Here is a 24,172-nt window from a genome sequence, read left to right as displayed (position 1 = left end):
GTCCTTTATCCGAAATCCTTGGAGTCAGATGTGTTTCAGGTTTTAGAATTTTTCTGAACATCACTACTACTGCAGTGAAAGCATTTTTTTCTCTAATTTTTTCATGTTTTTTCTTTATAGTTATTTATTCATTATAGTTTATTTTTATATACAGGCAGTCCCCGGGTTATGATGGGTTCGGCTTACGACTTTCCGAGGTTACAACGCTTTTCAATTATATTCTTCAGAAATTATTTCCAGGTTTACGACACATGTTCCAGGGTTACAGCGCTTACACCGCCAATCTGGCGGAAGAAATATGACGCCAAAAATGCAAAATAATCAATATTTGAAGCTTTTTTGATGAAAAATGCATTAAAAATGCAGTTTACATACTTTTTAATACACCAACGACGTGTCTCAAGAATGGAACCCCCGTCGTAAGCTGGGGACTGCCTGTATTAATATACAGGCAGTCCGCAGGTTACGACGGGGGTTCCGTTCTTGAGACGCGTTGTAAGCCGAAAATTGTCGTGAGCTGGAACATTGTCAAAAATCGTAAGAAAACCTTACTTTTAATGTTTTGGGTGCATTGAGAACTATGTAAACTACATTCTTATTGCATTTTTCATAAAAAAAAAATTTCAAATATTGATTATTTTCCATTTTTGGTGCCATATTTAATCTGCCAGATCAGCATTGTAGGCGTCATAACCCTGGAAATAATTTTTGATGAATATACGTAATTGAAAAGCGCCTTAACCTCGGAATGTTGTAAGCCGAACCCGTCGTAACCTGGGGACTGCTTGTAGTACTTTTAAATAAATATGAGATAATTAACATCATTTATAATAAACTAGTGAGACAAATAAGACCATATGCTCACTAACACATATTTTCAACAAAAAGCATAGTATATTTGGTAAAGCGCAAAAATATACATATGTATGTGAATGTTATCATGATCGTGATTATTTGACTGGTGATGGTAAAAATTACTCAATAATTTGCTTTGTATAATTATTTTTTCTTGAAAACAAGAATTTAACAATAATTTTAGATTTAATAGTGTTATGAAAAATCCCACACCCGCACAGTGTATCATATGACTGCAAACTGATGATGACATATTGGAATAAAGAACAACCCTCTCCAAGATCGATATGATGAAATGTATTTTATAGTCTTAGTTAACATTAAAGTTCACAAGTTCAATTACAAGTTGAATTACAATCCAACTTGTGAATTTTAACGATAAGTAAGACTGTAAAATACATATCATCTTATCGATCTTGAAGAGGGTTGTTCTTTATTGCCACTATGTTTCATACATTCAACTTACCTGTCAGATATATACATAGCTATCGACTCCGTCGTCCCCGACAGAAATTCAAATTTCGCGGCACTCGCTACAGGTAGGTCAGGTGATCTACCGCCCTGCTCTGGGTGGCAGGACTAGGAACTATTCCCGTTTTCTAATCAGATTCTCTCTGTCGCCGGCGGTATCAACATTGTTGCTACTTCCTCCTGACTAGAATTCGTTTTTCGCAAAGCTTTTGATCATCTCTCGCTGATATTTGGTGACGTACTTGGATCGTTGTTTGGCATTCGCTATCGTGGACTGTTTTTTGGACTTGGTTTTTGGAATTCGTGAATATGTCTGACTCGAGTGTTAGTTTCAGAGTGTGTGTGAATGAGGGCTGTAAGGTGAGGATTCCGAAAGCTTCGGTAGATCCTCATACTACTTGTAGTGGGTGTAGAATGGTTGAATGCTCGATTGAGAATACGTGTAACGAGTGTGAGAAATTGAGTGCACAAGAGTGGAAGAATCTAACTTCTTACTTGAAGAAGTTAGAGAAAGATAGAGAGAGGAAAGCGGCTTATAAAACCCGCAGAATGTCTACTTCTCATGATTTACTATCTAGTTCTGTAGCTTCTTCCTCTGATAATCATGCTCATTCTGTTTCAGCCCGTTCACAAATTACTAATCCCTCTAGTTCTGCTTCGGAAATAGCGGAACTTAGAGCTTCCCTTCAGAAAATGCAGGAAAAAGTCGCAGCATTGGAAGGTAAGGAAGGTGAATGTGGTTTCGCTAGTGATATTAGTGTCCCCAGTGTAGTGGAGGGGGCGTCTGGTCGTCTCTGCGACGCTCCCAGGCCTAGACCTCTTCCAAGCTCCCTGGCCCGGAGGAGAAGGAATGTCGAAAGCCGTACGGGGGTTGTGGAGAATCCCCAACGATCAGGCGTCCCTTCGGCAGAATCGATCGTATCACATACTGCCAAGGACCGCTATAGGAAAAGCGTTCTTCGAGAGTGCTTTTTTCGTCGTCTAGTTCGCCTTCTCCGAGAAGAGGATGGAAGGAGTCGAAACTTTCCCGTCCTTTGAAGAGGAGTATGAAGGAGCATGAGCTCAATTCTAGTCCCGAGCGCTTCTCTGAAGAAGGAGCGCCTTCGGTAATAAAGAAGGCGAGAATACATTCAGACTCGGGGTCTGGAAGGGATCCTAAAGCGCCTTCCAGATCTCCCTCGCCTGATTCGAAAGATTCCTCAACAAGGAAAATATTGATGAATATGCAAGAGCAATTAGCTTCGTTAGTAGGAACTCTATATAAGGAGCCTACGCGTAAGAAGGATGATAGGCTTCCTATTAAAAGATCCAAATATCGATCTCCTGTCGGGCGCAACGCACCCTTCAGAGGAGTTGTCGCACAAGCGGCCATCTCTGGGGGGAGCAATGCGGTAGACAGGAGAGAAGTAAGAAAGGAAGTTACTCCTGTCAAGAGTATGGCGCCTACCAGGAGCCAGGCTCCGAGTAGGCGCAAAGAGCCACAGTATGCAGTACAACATGCAAGACCTTCAACCAAGCGTCAAGAATTAGCAGAAGAGGAAGATCCTGTTAGGAGTAGAGCGCTTGTGAGACGGAAAGCGCCTACCGGATTCGAGACTCCTACCAAAACATCAGACGCATTCTAAGGATCAGGAGTATTTGGAGCGACGTACTCCTACCAGGCGCCAGGAGTCGTCGGACCTCGATACTCCTCCCAGGCGCCAGGAGTATTCTGAACTTAATACTCCTCCCAGGCGCCAGGAGTATTCCGAAGCTTATACTCCTCCCAGGCGCCAGGAGTATTCTGAACTTAATACTCCTCCCAGGCGCCAGGAGTATTCTGAACAAGATGCGCCTACTAGAAGCCAGGAGTATTCGAGGCGCTCTGCGCCTGCCAAGCGCCAGGAGTATTCCAAACACGTTACTCCTACCAGGCGAGATACTCTGCTGTGCAGCAGGCGCATTCCTCGTATGAAGAGCCTGACATTCGAAAGAGAGTAAGGGAAGAGTCAGAAGAAAGAAGGGAGCCTTCTCCTCCGAGCCTTTGAACCCAGAAGATGCCTCGGAGATGAAATGAAGAAGGATCTTCTAATTATAAAGTTCTTTCGTCCCTTCTATTGGCAGGAATATGGAGACTCGTTAACGCCAGCCGCTCCTCCTTGCTCCACGCTCTCTGTTCTCGAGCCCACGAAAACTCACAAGTCTTCCTCTTTCCTAAAAATGAAGCCTGCTATATCTATGAGGAGGGCGCTTCAATCTCTTGACTCCTGGTTCAAGAAGAAGAAGGTTAGGGAGGGGGGGGACGGTCTTTTGTATGCCTCCCGCTAAACTTACAGGGAGGAGAGGCAATTTGGTACGGTGAAACGGGAGAGAATATGGGATTGTCTCTGTCCGTTTCAGCTGAGTCAGACTTCTCGAGTTTAGTGGATTCATCGAGAAGACACGCCTTGAATGCAGCGAAGGTAACATGGGGGCTTTCGGAGACGGACCACCTCCTCAAGGGACTTTTTCACACTTTAGAAGTTTTTTAACTTCTTAGATTGGTCCCTTGGGGTTCTGGCCAAGAAATCTCAGGAAAAGGAACAACTGGACCCAGAACCCTTAATAGCATCCTCACCTGCATTGATAAGGCTGTTCAGGATGGATCGCTGAGGTATGCTCCCTCTTTGGCGCAGGAGTTTTAAAGAAGAGGGCGGTTCACAGTGCTTTCCTCACGAAGGCCGTCTCTCCTTCGCAGAGAGCCGCCTTATTGTTTGCGCCTCTATCAGAACACCTTTTCCCCCCTCGCAGTTGGTGAAGGATATTGCGCATTCTCTGACTGAAAAGGCCACCCAGGATCCTCCTTAAACAATCCTCAAGGAAGAATAGGCTGTGCCAGGTGAGGAAAAGAAAGTGACTCGTCCAGCTCAGCAGCAGCCCTTTCGAGGAGGTCTTCCAACTAGATCTATCGCCAGAAGGAAGTCAACCGAAAAGAGGGGCAGGTCTTCCTTCCGTCCCTTTAAGAAAGGAAAGTGAGAGTTCTGTCCTCCAGACACCCGTAGGAGCCAGGTTACATTCATTTGCGAAAGCCTGGGAAGACATAGGAGCGAATCCGTGGACGATGTCGATCATCAAGAAGGGTTATCGCATCCCATTCAAGGACATTCCTCCCTTGACAACATCACCGAGGGAATTGTCCGCCAGATACAGAGACCCAGTTCTGATGGATACTCTTCGTCAAATGGTGGAGCAGATGTGGGACAAAAGAGCAATAGAGCTAGTGCTGGATTGCAGCTCCCCGGGGTTTTACAATCGCTTGTTTCTTGTAGCAAAAGCCTCGGGTGGGTGGGAGACCGGTACTGGACGTAAGTGCGCTGAACAAATTTGTGGAACAACAGAAGTTCAGCATGGAAACGTCTGCTTCAGTCCTTGCAGCTCTGCGGCAAGGGGATTGGATGGCGTCCCTAGACCTTCAGGACGCATATTTCCACATCCCGATCCACCATTCGTCGAGGAAGTACCTTCGATTTATGTTCGAAGGAAGAATCTATCAGTTCAGGGCCCTGTGTTTCGGCCTTTCCACGGCTCCTCAAGTCTTCACGGACGTGATGAAAAATGTAGCAAGACACTTACATTTGAAAGGGATAAACGTCTCCCTGTACCTGGACGACTGGCTCATCAGAGCCAGGTCTCGAAAGCAGTGTTTGGAGGACCTGTCAACAACACTGGAATTGACAAAATCATTGGGATTGATCGTGAACCTCGAGAAGTCTCAGATGATCCCCAGCCAGAACGTGGTTTATCTGGGGATTCAGATGGATTCTCGGGGTTTTCGAGTTTTTCCATCTCAAGAGAGAATAAAGAAAGGCTGTGCCGCAGTATCGAACTTTCTAGGGAAAGAACGCACTTCAGCGAGGGAATGGCTGAGCCTTCTGGGGACCCTTTCCTCGCTCGAACAGTTCTTTCTCCTAGGAAGATTGCATCTTCGTCCGCTTCAGTTCTTCCTGAGAAGAAGTTGGAGTTGGAAGACAGGACAGCTCTCGGACACGTTTCCAATCTCGGAGGAAATAAAACATCATTTAAAGTGGTGGTTGACTCCCTTAAAAGAAAACAAAGGAGTGTCCCTGCAAGTACGGAACCCAAGCCTGACATTGTTCTCAGACGCATCGGAGTCGGGCTGGGGGGGCCAACATTTGGGAATCCAAAGAAGTGTCAGGCACCTGGTCGGCAGAACAGGTGTCATGGCACATAAATTGCAAGGAGCTCTTAGCAATTCACCTGGCGCTAAAGAGCTTCGAACACATAGTCAGAGGCAAAGTCGTACAGATAAACTCAGACAATACGACAGCTCTGGCTTATGTCAAGAAACAAGGAGGGACGCACTCTTTCGCTCTGTACGAGCTAGCAAGAGATCTTTTGATTTGGGCGAACCAAAGGAAGGTAGTTCTTCTAACAAGGTTTGTCCAAGGGGAGAGGAATGTGAGAGCGGACAGATTGAGCAGGAGGTTCCAGGTCCTTCCCACAGAATGGACACTCCACTCAGAAGTCTGTCAGAGCCTTTGGCTCCTTTGGGGGAAGCCTCAAATAGATCTCTTCGCCACATTCCTCTCCAGAAGGATAGACACATTTTGTGCCCTGGTGGAAGATCCCCGGGCTTATGCAACAGACGCCTTCCTCCTGGACTGGTCAGGATAGACGTTTACGCTTTTCCCCCGTTCCCCCGTTCAAGATACTGGGGGAAGTAGTCAGAAAATTCGTGGCATCCGAGGAACCAAAATGACTCTGATTGCTCCGTATTGGCCAGCTCAAATTTGGTTCACAGAGTGATGGAGTGGACGGTGGGACTTCCCCAGATCTCTTCCAAACAGAATAGATCTGCTCAAACAACCCCACTTCGAGAGGTACCATCAAAATCTACCCGCTCTTGCTCTGACTGCCTTTCGACTATCGAAAGACTTGTCAGAGCGAGAGGGTTTTCTCGCCAGGCAGCAAGCGCAATTGCTAGAGCCCGCAGATCATCTACTAGGCGAGTGTACCAATCGAAGTGGGAAGTTTTCAGAAACTGGTGCAGGTCGAAGAAGCTGTCCTCTTCCAGTACCTCTGTGACCGAAATTGCGGATTTCCTTCTGTTTCTTAGACAAAAGTCGCATCTCTCGGTACCGACTATTAAGGGGTACAGGAGTATGTTGTCAGCAGTCTTTAGAAACAAGGGATTAGATCTAACGAATGATAAGGATTTGCACGACCTCATTCGTTCCTTCGAAACATCAAAGTCACTTGAACCTAAGGTTCCAAGTTGGAACTTAGATGTGGTTCTTAAATTTCTATCCTCAGAAGAATTCGAACCACTACACACTGCTTCTTTTCGTAACATTACTAGAAAGTGTTTGTTTCTGATGTGTCTTGCAACGGCAAAAAGGGTCAGTGAATTGCACGCCCTGGAATCAAGAGTTGGCTTCAAAGGAGACTCGGCAATTTGTTCATTTCAGTCTCTCTTTCTCGCCAAAAACGAAAACCCTTCGAATCCCTGGCCCAGGAGCTTCGAAGTGAAAGGACTGTCTAGTTTGGTGGGCAGAGAGGCAGAAAGATCCCTTTGCCCAGTTAGAGCTCTAAAATTTTATCTGGACAGGAAGAAGCAGTTGGGGGGTTCGCAAAAAGGTCTTTGGTGCTCAGTAAAAGACCCCAAGAGAGCAATGTCCAAGAACGCCTTAGCCTTCTTTGTTAGAAGTGTCATTGTGGAGGCTCATAAGAATTGTTCAGATGATTCTTTTAATCTTTTAAGAGTGAGAGCCCACGAAGTTAGGGCAATCGCAACCTCTGTGGCGTTCCAAAGAAATATGTCACTCAAAAACATTTTGGACGCAACTTATTGGAGATGCAACTCCGTGTTTGCATCCCATTATTTAAAAGACGTGCGAGTTACGTACGAGAAATGTTTTTCTTTAGGTCCGTTTGTGTCAGCACAGACGGTTCTGGGTAAAGGAGAAAGCACCAATCCTTAAACTGTGTACGTAACCCTCTTGTCGGATGTGTTCTCGTGTTTTCGGTGTATGGGAGTGTCAGTTGTCGCACAAGCGGCCTTCACTTCGCTTCATTTGAAAATCGAGTGACATCTGACTATTAGAGGGGTACAAAATTTTTATTTTTGTATGTATGAGTTTCGAGTTTATGGTTGTTTGCTAAGAGTTTGGGGATAACTCTGGGCAATCTTAGGACTAACACGGGTTAGGATCGGGTGATCGGGATTGGTTGTGTGCTCCTTAAAGTAATGCGTGTTGTCATATAAGCGGATGTGCTCCCATTGACAAACGCCAGTTAGGTTCTGTCGAGTAAGTGGAAGAGACCCCATCGACAGATCCACAAGAACTCTTGGCCACAGATCACTATCTCGCTAAGGCTCTTGAGATGAAGCAGACTCCTGGGCAGTAGCCACGAAGTCTTCCATCTAAGAAGGTAGGAACTAAGGTTTATTTATACCTACAACATATGTTGTTTACCTGTCTAGTCAGTTAGTTAGTTGTCTCTTGCCCTCCACCAAAGGGTGTCAATCAGCTATGTATATATCTGACAGGTAAGTTGAATGTATGAAAATGACATTGTTATGATACAATAAAGTTTCATACATACTTACCTGGCAGATATATACAATGAAGACCCACCCAGCCTCCCCGCAGGAGACAGGTGGAAGAGAGAATCTGATTAGAAAACGGGAATAGTTCCTAGTCCTGCCACCCAGAGCAGGGCGGTAGATCACCTGACCTACCTGTAGCGAGTGCCGTGAAATTTGAATTTCTGTCGGGGACGACGGAGTCGATAGCTATGTATATATCTGCCAGGTAAGTATGTATGAAACTTTATTGTATTACAACAATGTCATTTTTCATCAGTTGGCAGTCATACTTTAGATTACTAGGACACACTGTGTGGGATTTTTATATACGACTATATTTAAGTTAAAATTATTGTTAAATTAATTGTGTTCCTACACGTTATACAAACCATCGGTCCTTTACATAAGGAATTACTTTCAGCGCCAGCTGGAACTCGGTCGCAAGATGCTAATAACAATGTAGTTAGGCTGTAACTGCTCGTCCGATAGTCGGGAGTCCCACCCGACTGAATGTAAACATTCCACTTTGCTTTTGAGTGCCGTCATTTGCAGACGTTCCCACTCTGCCAACCTCTGTCATGAGATCTTTCAGTACTTTCTTTCAGTTTGTCTGATATAATTGTAATTGATTTATTTTGTTCTGTGTGTATATTTAATGATGCAAACCCACGAATCAGATAAGCCCTCTCGCCCCCTATCTACACGGCGATTGTGCCCTGGAGTAGGGGGCAGGAAATGTGGAGCTTTTCGCTCAAGCCTTGATGTTGACCCTCACGCCCTTTGTGCAAGGTGCCGAGGGCGTGAGTGTAATAATGATAACACAGTGGGAGAGATACGAGGGAGGCAAGTCTTCTAAGGTGTCATCGGAGAGTTCTCCTTCAACTCCCTTGGTGGCTGATACATCGTCTTCTTTCCTTCCTCCATGTAAACGCCCCTGTCTTACTGTTTCTCCTTTGGGGGACATTTCTCCTTCTGCTTCTCTTGATGTGTTGAGTGCAGAAGATGGAGGGAGGCATGCCGACTTGGAGCTGTATTCAGGAACTTCTGTTCACTCAGTGGGGGATCCTTCTCCCTCTGGGCGAACAGGAACGCCCTCGATTAATCTGACTTTTGCTCCCTCAGGTTCGTCTGACTCCACGGGTGGGGATCTGTGGCAGGTATGGCGTACACTGAATCTACCTGGCACTCCATCTCTTCAGGGACTGCTGAGTCATCTCGCAGCAGCCCCAGTGACCCATGGAGTTAAGTCGAGGACGACCACGACCATCTCAACGCCTGGGTATGCGGCATTGCCACATCTGGTGTATACCCAGCACGTAACATTGGTCACCCCATCTGCTGCAATTGCACCGGTGCCGCATACCTCGAGGGTAGAATATTTTCCACCTCCTCCTCCAGGCTATGCCATCCTCGCTCTCCCTCCTGACTTCGAGTGCCTAAAGAGCTTGCCCTTGGACTTCCCTCCTGTCACTGTTGCCGTGCCTGTCACCCCTGTTCCTGCCCGTAGGAGTGCTGCTGCAGCGTCAGTTCCTCCGCCCCAGGCCGTGCTGGAGCCCGCTGCTTCGGCAGCCACTGCAGCCCTGTCCTGGGTGGGGGATCTTTCTGCTGTTTTAAGGAAGCTGGCGAAGAAGTCTAAGAAGAAGCGGAAGGTGTCGTCGTCGTCTTCTTCGTCTTCGTTGTCCTCTTCGTCTTCGTCGTCCTCTTCTACCGCCGCCTCCACTTCTCCTTCTGAGGCTGCCTGGCCAAAGAAGAAGGTGGTGGTCTCGCCCCCCGCCCAAGAAGTCTCATTCAAGGACTTCTGAGGGCCTGTCTCATCACTCCGGTGAGACAGGTGGGCCTTCCACTGGTCTTCCTGTTTCTTCGGGAATGGGAACCACCTCGCCATCCCCAGGGACGAGCAAGGCTGGGACCGCAGAGGTACCAGCTACAGTCACCCACCGGTGAACATGCAGCTAGCATCCGTGGCGCTGAGTACGCTCACCGTCAGGACTCCGGCAAGGGGCAGAAGGAAGGTGGCGTGATGGTCCGCGGGACCGTACACGAGGTGAGACCGGGAGGAGGTCCTCTCAGTCTCCGGTAACAGCTTTGGCTGTTTTTGGGACTGTGCATGTCGAGAGGACGGTGCTCGTTCCTGTTGTGTTGGTGGACGCTACCCGTTGCCCGACCGTCGATCACACCAGCGTGATCGAGTGGTCCGTGCAGCCGGTAGCAGTTCCCCTGACGCAAGAGATCAACGCTACCATCCTCAGACCTGCCCTTCTCCACAGGGAGAACCCTAGTCTAGACCTGCCGACTGGTCATCACCGCGGGTTGGTGATTGCCTGCAGCCCTCTCCGTCCACCAGTTCTGCTGGTAGACAGAGTGGGAGCATCAGATCTGCCTCACCTGTCCCTTCAACTTCCTCGGGATACACCAGGAGGAGCGAGGCGACTAAGGGGTGCTGTGAGGAGTGGCTCCTCACTGTCGGTCCACAAGAGTGTACGTGCCCAGTTCGATCCTAGGACCTGAGAGGTCATGTGCTCAAGTGGTCTGAGGAGATCACAGGGGATCTGATGAGGTTCTAACTGCTGAAGGAAGAGTATCTCGGGAGGAACTCGGCCTAGATGGACCTGACGGTCTGTTGCCTCAGGACACGGTCACTCCGGAGATACAGAGGTCGTTTGCGGAGATCATCGCGGTGATTTGTCAGCACAATGACCTCGGGAAAGGATCAATGGTTGCCCCCTCTGACCATCCATCCTGGTTAGAGTCGTTCTGGGGACCGAAGAAGGAACCCAGAGCTTCCATAGGGCTTCCATGGTCCTCCTTGGCTTCGCTTAGGGCCAGCAGGTCGGACAAGTTGCTTCCCCCTCCTCTGCCTCGTCAGTGGCGCTTCTATGTGCCATCGGAGAACCCTTTGCCAACCAAACAGGTTGACCTGGGGTTAGCTCGTCTAACTCCTGGCTTCCCTCCACAACACCTACTGTCCAAGAACCTTTGGTTCACACAGCAAGAGGCAATGGCCTTGGAGTCTACCGTTATGGCAGCCTTCCAGGCCATCTCCTGGCTGGATCTGTGGTCCCTCACAGTATCCAGAGTCGTAGCTGCTTTGGGACTGGTAGCTCCTGGAGAATACTCAGCTTTCAGGAGATTTTGTCAGTCTGGGGGTAGGGCTATCTTCTACCTGACCCACCAGATTGCTAACCTGTGCACCAACCTGGTGCTTAGGAGGAGGGACGCTGTCCTGAATCAAATAGCTAGGCTGGCTGGCCCGGAGTTGGCATTGGGTCTAAGAAATGGGCTGTTGCTGGGTTCCTCCTCTCTCTTCCCTAGAGAGATGGTGTATGCTGCAGTGGAAAAATGGAGAGCTGAGGACAGCGACCGTTTAGTACACCAGGCAGTTACGAAGACGTCTGGGCCCTCTTGTTCAACTTCGGCTAGGCCTCGGAACCAAGCTAGCTCCTCCTCCGCCCCCAAGACTTCTGTACCATCGAAAGGGGTGCGGGGAAAGACCCAGCCTTCCTCCTCCACTTCGAGAGGCAAGCGTCAGCCATCCTCTCAACCCTCCTCCTCTCACGGGAAGAGGTGTAAACAAAATGAGAAGAAGGGGAAACGCTAGGGACGGCATTCTCCCTCTCCTGCTGCAAAAAGTGGGGGGATGCCTGGCGAGCCATTGGGCAACATGGCAGCGCTACGGAGCCAAGACCTAGATACTAGATGTCCTTCGGGAGGGATATCTTCTCCCCTTCGAGTCGAGGCTACCCCTCACTTCTCATTTGGTCCATCACCAGATGTATGTTCCCAGTTCTGCCAGGGACATAGCACTCAAAGACGAAGTGCAGATGATGCTGAGGAAGGGAGCTGTAGAATCGTGTGAGAAATGTCACCAGGGTTCTACAGCCGGCTTTTCCTAGTGAAGTCTACTGGGGGTTGGAGACCGGTGATAAATCTTTCTCCTCTGAACCGATTTGTTTGCCAGACTCTGTTCACGATGGAAACGGCACGTTCCATGCTCGATTCCATCAGGGAGAGCAATTTCATGCTTTCAGTGGACGTGAAGCATGCGTATTTTCAAATACCAATCCATCAGTCCTCCAGAAAGTACCTACACTTTATCCTCGACGAGACGGTGTTCCAATTCAGGGCACTGTTTCGGACTCTCGACCGCCCCTCAGGTGTTCATGCGAGTATTCACACTGGTGTCAGCTTGGGCCCACTCAGTCAGGATACATCTTTTGAGGTATCTCAACAAGTGGTTGGTCCTGGCGAGCTGTCGCTCGCAGTTGCTACAGGACAGGGATTGCCTCCTCGACTTTTGTCGCGATCTGGGGATCGTGATAAATTTTGAGAAGTCGGATCTCTATCCCAAACAGAGGGTTAAGTACCTGTGCATGCTGATCGACATGGTAGCAGCACTGAGTTTTCCCCGTAGACTCAAGGATCAGCAGGTTCAGGGAGGCAGCTCAACGGTTTCTGTCAAGACAGGAGCAACCAGATCAGCTTTGGCAGGTCATGATCAGTCACCTGTCGTCATTAGAGAAGTTAGTCCCTCACGGGCATCTTCACCTGCAGTCTCTGCAATGGAGACTGAAGGAGTGTTGGTCACAGGTTCAGGATCTGCAATCCTTCCTTGTTCCTCTTACGGAGGAAGTGAGGGAGGTTTTAGCCTGGTGGCTAGATGACAGAAACCCCTTAATAAGAGTGCAGTTGCACACTCCCCCTCCGGAGATGCTCCTGTTCTCGGATGCATCGACCGAGGGTTGGGGCGCACACCTGGAAGAGTTGCTGGTTTCAGGTGTGTGGGATTGATACGACAAGCACCTTCACATCAACATCCTGGAACTCAAGGCAGCGTTTCTGGCACTCCAAGAATTCCGGGAATGTGTGATGGGATACTCCGTGGTGTTGATGAGCGACAACACCATGGTAGTGGCATAGGTCAACAAACGGGGGCCTAGTGTCCATCCCATTGCATCAGTTGACTTTGCAGGTGCACTAGTGGGCTGCGGCTCACTTGGTAGAGCTGTGAGCCAGGTACATTCCAGGCAAGAAGAATGTAGTGGCAGACAAGCTCAGCTGCCAGAATAAGGTGATTGGGACAGAATTCTCTCTACACCTAGACGTATCGGAAAGGCTCTTCAACCTGTGGGGGCGTCCAGTGGTGGATCTGTTTGCCACGCAGCACAACAGAAAACTCCCGGTTTTCTTCTCCGTGGTGCAGGACCCGTGGGCAACTGCAGAGGACACGTTCCAACACCTGTGGGACAACCTCGAAGTGTACGCCTTTCCCTTGTTCTGTCTGATTCGCAAGGTGATCAGCAGGGCGCTGGTCACCAGCAACCTTCGGATGATTCTGGTGGCTCCCAAATGGCCTCAGGCCGTTTGGTATCCAGACCTGCATGCTCTTCTCTCCGAGGCACCGTGAGAGATTCCCCCATGACACAACCTGCTGTGCCAACCGCACATGGAACGGTACCACCAGGTAGTACATTCCCTGTGGCTTCACAGCTGGCGGTTATCCACTATTTCTTGCAAGAGGCTTTTCTCTCTGAGCAGCAACAGAGATGGCAGGATACCTCAGACAGTCCTCTGTGGCGGTATACCAGTGAAAGTGGTCCGTCTTCTGTGGTTGGTGTCATAGACAGGGTCTCTCTCTGCTCAGAGCCACCCCTCAGCAGGTAGCGGATTTCCTAGTCTTTCTTTGCCAAGAGAAGCTCCTCTCTGTTTAAGCAGTTAAAGGATATAGGGCTGCTTTGGCTTTAGTCCTAAAGCTGCGGGGTATGGATATATCCTCTTCCATGGAAATATCCCTCCTTATGAGGAGCTTCCAGAGGTCTTGCCCACCCAGGGAATTCAGGTCCCCTGAGCGGGACGTGACTCTCATCCCAAGGAGTTTGACTCGTAGGCCCTACAAGCCTCTCCGAGAGTTATCAGACAGGGATCTGACCCTCAAGACCGTCTTTCTGCTGGCCCTGGCATCAGCGAAGAGAGTAGGGGAACTTCATGGTCTCTCTCTTAATGTTAAACACTCGAGGGGATGAGGGTCGGTTACGCTCTATTTCGTCCCGAATTTCATAGCAAAGACTCAGAATCCCTCGGTCCCTGACGATAGATTCAAGTCCTCTACGATCCCCTCCCTAGAGGACTTTACTGGTAATGATGCAGAAGAGATGCTACTTTGTCCTGTTAGGGTGCTACGGCGCTATCTGAAAAGAACTCACCATCTCAGGCCTGAGTGTCGATGCCTCTTTGTTAGCACTAGGGTGACCAAGAGAGAAGTGTCCAAGAACACTTTCTCTCTGGCTACATGAGGTAATCAGGAAAGCATACGACTCCGAAAGGAGTTTCGACACCAGTACCTTTCGTCCGAGAGCCCTCGAAGTTAGAGGTATTGGTCCTACCCTTGCCTTCCACAAGAACTTGTTGGTGTTGCAGGTGCTGAAGGTAGGGGTGTGGTCCAACCAGACCACCTTCACCCTTTTACCTTCGGGATATTGCTCACAGGTCCTTGGACACTTTTTCCTTGGGACTCGTGGTGGAAGGAATGTTTTAGCATATTAGCTCAACAGCTAGGGGCATTTAATCAGGACAGATTGGTCGGTACTTTTTTTTTTGTGTCAAGTTAATCTTTTCTAGCTTTGGTAAACTCCAGTAATCAACCATTGGCTGCACAATTTTGTAGTAAGCTCCTGGTGAACGAATGTTCCTTTCCAGAACCAAGGCTGCCTTAGACAGTGCCTTCCAGCATCCCATGGGACATTTGGACATCTTTGCTGTTCCTCTGTCAGTTTGAACTGTCAAGTGATCAACCAAGTGTTTGTCACTCAGGATCTCGGATAACCTTCGTAAATCTTTATTAACCTAATGTCAAGTGGTATTGATCTGCTAGCTCTTCTGGCCAAAGAACCCAAAGATTCCCATTTGGCTCACTCTTCTCTGTTAGCACAGATTTTGAGCAAGCCTCAGTTAGTATGTGTATTAGTGCCTCAGTGTTGTCTCTTTCTTGTTAAAGCTGCTTTGCTGCAGATAACAGACTTCCCAGCAACCTTACGAAGAAAAGTTCCTTTCAGTCTGTGTGGTGAGGCTTATTTCTCTGTCGTGAACCAAGTCTTCAGACTGAAGGACACAGACTTGTTTCCGTTGTATAGTTGTCCATGTTCATTGGAGCTGGTCTTTGAACAATTTTTCCCATTTTGTTAACTTCAGCATCCGGAGTGGGTTGGGACTCTCCACAGCCTAACTCTGGCACTGTAGAGCCCTTGTGAGAAATTTAACCTCAAGACTTGTTCTGCTAGCTTTAGCCTTATTGCAAGATGTTGACAGGTTGCACAGCCATTTATATCTTATCTGTCTCTTGGAAGATTGGGGATTTTTCTTGTTGATGTTCATAAGTTAGTGGCAAACTTAGAGACTGTCATTTTCTGACAAGACTCGAGAATTTCTTGGTCCCCTTTCTCTGAGAATTCTGAATTTGTTAGCAGGAAACCAGATTAGATACTTTTGTACCCAGTGCAAGTCCTGTGGCTCTATTTAATGAGAACTCAACCTCTTAGGGAAGAGTTTGAGGCTGTCTTTATAGCACCAGCATAAGAAGGTTGTATACCAAATATACTCTCTTCTGAAGTGGTCAAATGGACATGCAGTTCATCCTGTAAGGAGGATGGTCATCCATTCCAAACAAGAGCTCATGAAGCCAGGTGCATTAGCTCCTGCAACAATTTGGAGAACATATACATAGATACATGGTAGCTACAGAATAGAGTGGAACCTTGGGTTTCATACATAATCCAAAACGTACAAAAACCGAAACAATAATTCCCATAAGGAATAATGTAAATACGATTAATGTGTTCCAGACCCCCAAAATATTAATAAAAATTTCATTTTATTGGGAATAAACAGTTTTAGATACAGAAAACAATGAGAAATAGATATAAATGACTATTGAAATGAATAAAGGAACATTTAACATCACTCTCACCTTTATGGAAAACTTATTAACATTTGGAAGATGGAGAGGAGGGGAGAGGGAGGAGGAGTGGTTATTGTTTGGAAGGGGAATCTCCCTCCAGAAGGACTTCAGGTATCAAGGACCTATCTGGAGTTACTTCTCTTCGTTTTTTACTGGCACTGTCTGAGGTTACTTTTCCTCTTTGTTTTTTACTGGCACTAGGACCAGCTTGAGACTTACTGGACCCTTTTGGCACAACAAAACTGTCCAATGACATTTGTTTCTGGCATTTCCTTAAAATTTGCTTGAAGTTAAACACAGCATTTGCATTAAACATGTTGGCGATGCAGATTACAACTTATTTGTTGGGATGATAATTCCCCACAAAATTTTTTACATCTTTCCACTTTGAAAACATGTCATTAATCCCTGAAGTAGGCACATTGTTTATGCCCATTCATTTTCTGAATTTTTCATTCCAGCCTCTGCTGGCCTTAAATTCACTGATGGCAGCACTTGTTGTAGGCATTTTCTCACTGAGATCAGCATGCAACTTCCTCCAACAGTTTGCTATGAGTTCTTTTTTAAATTATAGTGTGTTTCACACCTTTTTTACAGTAGGGCTAGCACTTGGAACTTTCTTTGGCCCCATGATTGTTTATTCAGCAGTTGCACTAGAATAAAAAAGCACAAAAAGCACAAAAACAATGAAATCAAAAGGAGAATGGGTCCCAAAAGAAGATGGTATGCTTTGTTTTGGCGCTCGATACGGGGCCTTGTCATGCACTGGGGCCCAGATGGAGCGTTTTCAAGTGTACAAAAGCTGAGGAAACGTACGATAACCAAGACAAAATTTCGTAGAAAAATAGTCTACAAAAACCAAAACATACGAAAAGAGAGGTGTAAGAAAACCGAGGTTTGACTGTACCTTTACCTCTTTTTACCCTAGGGTCATCACCCACAAACCCTCGGACCCTTGTTGTGACCTATGATAGCTGCTCAATAGATTGTCTAGTCTGCAAGCTCCTCTTGGGAAAAAAAAGCATCTTGCCTGAGGTACTTGGATGGCACAAGGCTGGAGGTTGAAGGATGAGTGACTGGGTCTCCCTCCTTTCTTCCATTGTCTCTTTTTCTTCAAAGCAGCAGTCAGGGCTACGATAATTTTAGACCTCACAATTAGGCATTCTACCCGAGAGATTTAGCTCATAAGATGTAACTCCCCTTTTAATCAGGCATGTAGGGGGGATGTGGTAAAGCTGTTACCTAAACCCATCAGTTTATGATTGACCCAGATACTAGCTGCCTTCTGACCTGTCCTACCCCTTTGTTTAAGGTAGCAGTTGTTCTCCAAATTTTACCCAGAATGAGATTTGAGATACATTTCACTCTAGCATAAGGACCTATCAGATTTTCATCCTTTTATCAGATGTTATAGGAAGTTACAGGATTCATTGTTCTGCTGTGCACAGTCATGACTAGGAGCATAAATTTCCAGGTGGAGAATCAGCTTGCCAGGCAGCGCAGACTATTCTTCTAACCTAAGGAGAGTGTCTCCTTTTTAAAAGGGAATGTCTCTATTCCCTTGAAAAAAATCACAATTTTTTTAGTAATTTGTATTTTTTTTGTAAGTATATAAACCAGAGCTTGTTATCCTAATCTAATCCCACCTCAGCCACTCAGTGTAGTTCTGATGCTGAAGTAAAAGTGCTTGTTCATAGCGGGTGAATGAGGAGTTCTCCCACTCCCCCACTTACCATCAATTAAAAACCTTTTTACCAAGTGTCATCAGTGGAATCCAACTTGTGCTGCAGATTACCCATACATATAAGGCTCTGGTTTATAGTATTTACCTATGAAAAATACAAATTACTGTACTTTTAGAATTTGTAATATTATACATTTCGGCATTTAATATCTAACATGCCTCTAAATTTTTTTTTTTTTAATATCTCTTGTGACATCTCATATTACTCATTTTTGTACACAGACACTCCTCACTTAACAACCAAGATCAATCTCTACATACTACTCTACTGAAAGTGGGTTTGTATCAGCCATATTTAGATATTGGTTTAATTTTGCCTTTACAGCACATATGAAATGCCTTTTAATGTTTATACAGCAGTGTATAGCATTCCCCGGTTATTGGTGATCCATTTTTATGGGGCTTGTCTAGCGCCATAAAATCGGCAATTTATGGCACCATAATGGGATGAATCCTGGTTATCACCACCATAAGGGTTCTTATGGTGCACCATAAGGATGCTTATGGCATGCCCTAAGGAGTAAGGCATCAATAACTGGTTATCAGCGCCATAAATCACTGAGTTTCAGTTAATGGCGGTTTTCGCTTATCGGCACTCCCCGGGAACGGAACCCCCGCCGATAACCGGGGACTGCCTGTCTGTATACTGTAATAAACAAACAGAGAAAATCAGATCTACTATAGTACATTTATTAGAGTTGCATATTATAAATATAGGTATCATTTTTATTTATTCAGAAGAAAGAAAACACCCAGGTGAAGCTCCAAACATGACAACTTTTTTGACATTTACAGAAAATGAAATTACAATTATCAGAAATTATTAAAATTATTATATACTAAAAAAAGGAAAAACTTATAAAAATGACATTTAGATTAAAGTAAATACGTACTTCATTGTGGGGTGATGGTTCATGGTCATCATCGGGGTTATTAGAGAGATAAAATTATAGCATAAATGGAAAGGGTTAGGGGTCATGACAGTGTCTTAAAATTCTTTCATTTGCCATTCCACATTCATGAACCATTCAACATTTTTTTAATCTGACACCAGCAGCCGCTAGAGATTTTTCCCTTACGGTAAGACCATAGGTTTGTTAGTTATAAAATACGAATACAAATTTATTTAAAATGTTCATGTTTTATGAGAGCAATGTTTATAGTGATTTTTGCTATGCTGTATTGCAGACAGTCCTTCAGGCAATCTATTTGAGAATTCCTGTACAGTATTTTCATGTGAGATGTATGTGCTAACTTTACTAAAGTTTTCATTTAACTTTAGGGGAATGTTTATTTCCAAGAATATCATTGTGAAATTTTTGCAGACTAAAACTTTTTCTAAAAATGGGCATTATTGGGTTTAAATTATTTTGTCCTTTTTGCAGCTGAGAGATGGGACAAGTGATGAAATTAGGGCTCAGCTTGAGCAAGTTCAGGCTTCACATGCAGAAAGTCAGAGGCAGTTAGCAGCAGCAGAAGCAGCTTTATCTCAGGCACGAACCGAGAATGCACAGGTGGCTTCCCAGTATCAACAGTACACAACAAAGCTTGCAGAGGAATCTCAGACTCTTCAACAGAAGGTACTATTACTATTGTGCAGTTTTTGAACTTTTAATACTTTTATATAAATTTTTTGCATGTTTTCCATTAACATTAAATTGACCTTATTATTTAAGGTCTGCATAACCAAGGGACTCTGATACATTTTTAAAGTTAATTAGTATAATGTTTTAGTGATAATGACACCCATAAAAAACTTTTAAGAGTATTTTGTAAATTTTGGCCTTCCTGAACTCTGAGATCTAGATAAGGCCTGTCAAGGTTCCAACACAGGTGGCTTTAAATTGGTTTTTCCCATAACTAAGTTTATTTCTTGATAGATAACAGATGTTGAAAGTTATTGAAGAATATTTGTTAGTACTACATGCAGAATAAGTGCAACTGTAAAGATGTGATCATGTATTTAAACCCTGTTTAGTCCCTTTCTTTCTTATCAATCTTCTCTTGAAGTTTAACTGAAATTTGTATTTGTTTTCATGTAAGAAGGATTTTGATTTTCTTTGTTGTTCTTAAATTTCCATGTCATTTTATATATTAATATATAATATATATATATAACTATATATAATAATATAATATATATATATATATATATATATATATATATAATAATAGATGTATATATATAATAATAAGTATATATATATATATAATATTATATATATATACCTATATGTATATATATGTATATATATATGATATATCCATGTTATATAAGATATATATATATAATAATATAATATAATATATATATCTATGGTTATATATGTATATATATTTATATAATAGATATATATATATTATTCTTATATATATCATATATATATTATATATATATATATATATATATATATATATATATATATCTATATATACTATATATATATATATATATATATATATATATAATATATTTATATATATCATATACATATATATATACATATATATAGTATATATATATATAATCTATATATATATATATAATATACAAGAAAATTCATAAAAACATTATGAAGCAAGACACTGAAGCTTTTAAAAATGTAGTTTTGTATACTATAAATGCACCCATCATCAGACCTATTTTTATTACCTTTTAGATTTTCATTATGGTAAGATGAAATGTTTGCTTTATGTGACTTCATAGTTATTCAGTTGGGTTTATTAGTGCAATATATTTTTTTGTAGGTTGACCAACTAACTGTAGAGAAAGAATCTCTCAGTGAAAACCTTGAGGACATGAAAAGGAAACTAGAATCTTCACTGACTGTCACTCCAAGTGGTGGGATTAGTGAAGAGGCACTTCAGTCTGAGAGGGAGAACTTCAACAAGACAATTGCCACATTGCAAGAGGAAATGCATCAGTTACAGGAGCAAAATAATGCTATGGTGAGTAATGTGCCATTGTTGTTTGTAAGTGGGGTGACAAGGAACAGTGACTATATAATTTATAGGTAACTTTTTATGTAAAATTAAATATGTATACTGTATAAGCACATATATAAACACATTTTTATTTAAGACTGAATATATAAACACATTTTTGTTTAAAACTGAATATACAAACACATTTATATTCAAAACTGAATAAATAAACACATTTTTATTTGAAAGGTTATTAATTATTATATAAATATTTAGTTATCTAAAATTAAGCCATCAAAAACTTACACACATGGGCACCCGTAGCATATTTTCCAAGAGGGGGCAAATCTTAACACATACATGGATAGTTTCTGGTATCATTTAGACAAACGATTTTGACCCTTTGAACTAGCAGGTTACTTCCAAAAATAGTATCAATGCCTGTATTTCTTGAATGATGAATAAAGCAATTATATGCATACACACACTTATATATATATATATATATATATATATATATATATATATATATATATATATATATATATATATATATGTATATATGTATATATGTATATATATATATATATATATATGTATATATATATATATATATATATATATATATATATGTATTATATATATATATATATATATATATATATATATATATATATATATATATATATATATATATATATATATATATATATATATATATATATATATATATATATATATATATATATATATATATATATATATATATATATATATATATATATATATATATATATATACATATATATATATACACACACGCATACACACAGTGTTCCCTCCATATTCGCGGGGGATGTGTACCAGACGTTCCCACGAATAGTTTGAACTCCCCTCTAAAAATGCTTACATCTGCCTATCTTGAAAGTTCAAATACCAAATGTATACTTCAAGTATCATCCTACATCAAATATAACATTGAATTGGTATTATTAATATAATTTCAGAGTCATCTGAAACATTTTACCATAAGTAATATATAAACAGCCAATAAGAGAGAGAGAGAGAGAGAGAGAGGAAATAACTCCATATGATATTAAAAGACTGAAATGAACTTGTATAGGCAACACTTCTTCCCCTCCTATAAATACATATATCTTTTCCAAGGAGAGAAAGAGAGGATTGAACAAGTATCTATTTGTCTGTCTATCAATTCTTTTGCTAAGAGAGAGAGAGAGAGAGAGAGAGAGAGAGAGAGAGAGAGAGAGAGAGAGAGAGAGAGAAACACCAAATGTATACCTTATGTAACATCCTTCATCAAATTTTCCTTAAATTATTATCGTATTACTGTATCAGTCTCAGATTGTATTAATATAATTTCAAAGTAATCTTAAACATTAGTACCCTTAAAGGTGTATACGTACATACATACATACTTCTAACACTTGCAGGCAAGAGAGAGTGTGTGTTACCACTATGACATACATGTAGTGACCGACTTACGACCGCAATTGGTTCTGCAAAACAAGTCGTAAACTCGATTTTGGACGCATGTCGAGTCTGCTAAATTACAGTAGAGTTTTATCGTACATATACATATTGTGTGTAATGCATTATTGACATCATCTGAAAGTCATATTTTATCAACATTTTCTTAGATTATTACTTATATTATCATATTTAAGTCATAATTCATTTATTATTTAAACATTCATTATCATTAAAACCATTGTATTACCATTCTTAGTGCATATTCTTACTGTCATATATGTATTACGATAGTACTTTACGATACCCTTTCACAAGTTCATATACGTATGTAAAAATTCAACCCCTTCTTTAGCTAGTTTATTTTGCTGTCTTTTTCTTTAGAATGTGTATTATATTTCCTAGTTATGATTTCTTTACATTTTTGTAGCATGTGTAACATCTCACACATATGTATAAAAATATAAAAATAATCATAACTAGGAAATACAAAGAAGTCTAAAGAAAACAAAGATAGCAAAATAAATTAACTAAAGAAAAGGTTGAACCTACAAACGTAGCAATATGAAACAGTGTGATGTGTGGAGAACGGGTACGTCTGACGACTTTGACAAACGTTAACAGTAAGGCGTAGTAATGACGTGTACATTACTACGCCTTACTGTTAACGTTTGTCAAAGTCGTCAGACGAACCCATTCTCCACACATCACACTGTTTCATATTGCTACGTTTGTAGGTTCAACCTTTTCTTTGTTTGCATTGTACGTATTTCCTAGTTATGATTATTTTTATACCATTTATATCGTCTCTCTACACAACATTACTACTCCTTGCTGTTACATTCGCCAAACGTTTGTCCAAACTGTTTCTCCTCGCATCATACTGTTTCATAATGCTTCGGTTGTCACGTTCATATAAAAATTCATCCTTTTTTTTTTTTTAGTTAATTTACTTATTGTATTTCCTAGTTATGATTTCTTGGAATTTTTTTATACCATTTGTAACATCTCTCTACGTACTGTTACATTCGGCAAACGTTTGTCCAAACTGTTTCTCCTCGCATCATACTGTTTCATAATGCTTCGGTTGTCACGTTCATATAAAAATTCCTTTTGTTCATGAAACTTACCTGTCAGATATATATATAGCTGTATTCTCCGAAGTCCGACAGAATTTCAAAACTCCCGGCACACGCAGTGGGCGGCCAGGTGGTTAGTACCCATTCCCGCCGCTGGGAGGCGGATATCAGGAATCATTCCCATTTTCTATTCAGATTTTTCTCTGTCGCGGTAGTGAAAACACCTGTTTCCATTACCTCCGCCTAGGATTTTGAAACTTCATTAGCCGCTTAAGTATCCTACTTATTTTTTTGAATGATTGACTTGGATTTGTGGCTAGGCATACGCTATCATAAATTAATTAAAATTTTTCATTGCATATGATGTCTGAATCTAGTTAGCCTAGTTTCAGACTTTGTTGTCTGCAACGGGTAAGGGGAGGCTACCGAAACCTTCGGTAGACACTCGTTTAGTATACATGACGTTTACATGTTTTCTTTGTTGAGAGATCAATGTAATTAGTGTAATGTTGACTGATTCCGAAAGAGACGTATGATTCGTATGTACGCAAATTAGAGCGTGATAGAATCAGGAGGTCTTCCTCCACAGTAACAGAAGTTAGGATAATGAACCTACTAACCTCCAGTAGACTTTATTTTGCCTAACCCTGTGGTATGGCTTACGGGCCTAGAGGAAGTTCTGTGAGAAGAAATGCCCTTTCTATTATTGTGGATTACATCAAGTAAGCTTGAAAAAGTGCTCGCTCTCCAATCAGTGTTGTGAGTGTAGTGATGTTGATTTTGCCCCTAGTGTTGTGGAGGGGGCGTCAGATCGGTCCTATAACGCCTCTAGGTCTAAACCTCTGTCGGACTCCCAGGACCAGGGAGGGGGCAAGTTGAAAACCGAAGGAGGGTTACGGGAACCCCCCCACCGATCTGGCGTCCCTTCGGCAGGATAAGGCTGCCAAAGATCGTGCACGTGCACGAATCATGAAAGATTGCTTCTCGTCCTCCGAGGCGTCCTCCCCGCAAGGTTGGAGCTCTCGAAAGGACTCGCGCCCTCTAAAAAAGAAGCTTCAGAGAAGAGGATGCTTCACGTCCTCTCTCTCGTC

General features: G+C 42.9%; 1 protein-coding gene across 1 annotated transcript in view; it reads left to right on the top strand.

Moving 5' to 3' along the window:
• Nucleotides 1–24,172, top strand: part of LOC135195676 (golgin subfamily A member 2-like) — a 212,058-nt gene that overhangs the window by 102,159 nt on the left and 85,727 nt on the right. Inside the window, exons 8-9 of the mRNA XM_064222066.1 lie at nt 18,975–19,169; nt 20,338–20,538. Of these exons, the coding sequence (XP_064078136.1) occupies nt 18,975–19,169; nt 20,338–20,538 (396 nt within the window). The remainder of the gene's footprint in view (nt 1–18,974; nt 19,170–20,337; nt 20,539–24,172) is intronic.

This window comes from Macrobrachium nipponense, chromosome 16 (genome assembly GCF_015104395.2).
Source record: "Macrobrachium nipponense isolate FS-2020 chromosome 16, ASM1510439v2, whole genome shotgun sequence".
Classification (NCBI taxonomy): domain Eukaryota; kingdom Metazoa; phylum Arthropoda; class Malacostraca; order Decapoda; family Palaemonidae; genus Macrobrachium; species Macrobrachium nipponense.
The sequence above is the reverse complement of the archived record's forward strand: the minus strand, read 5'-3'. Positions and strand labels throughout refer to the sequence as shown.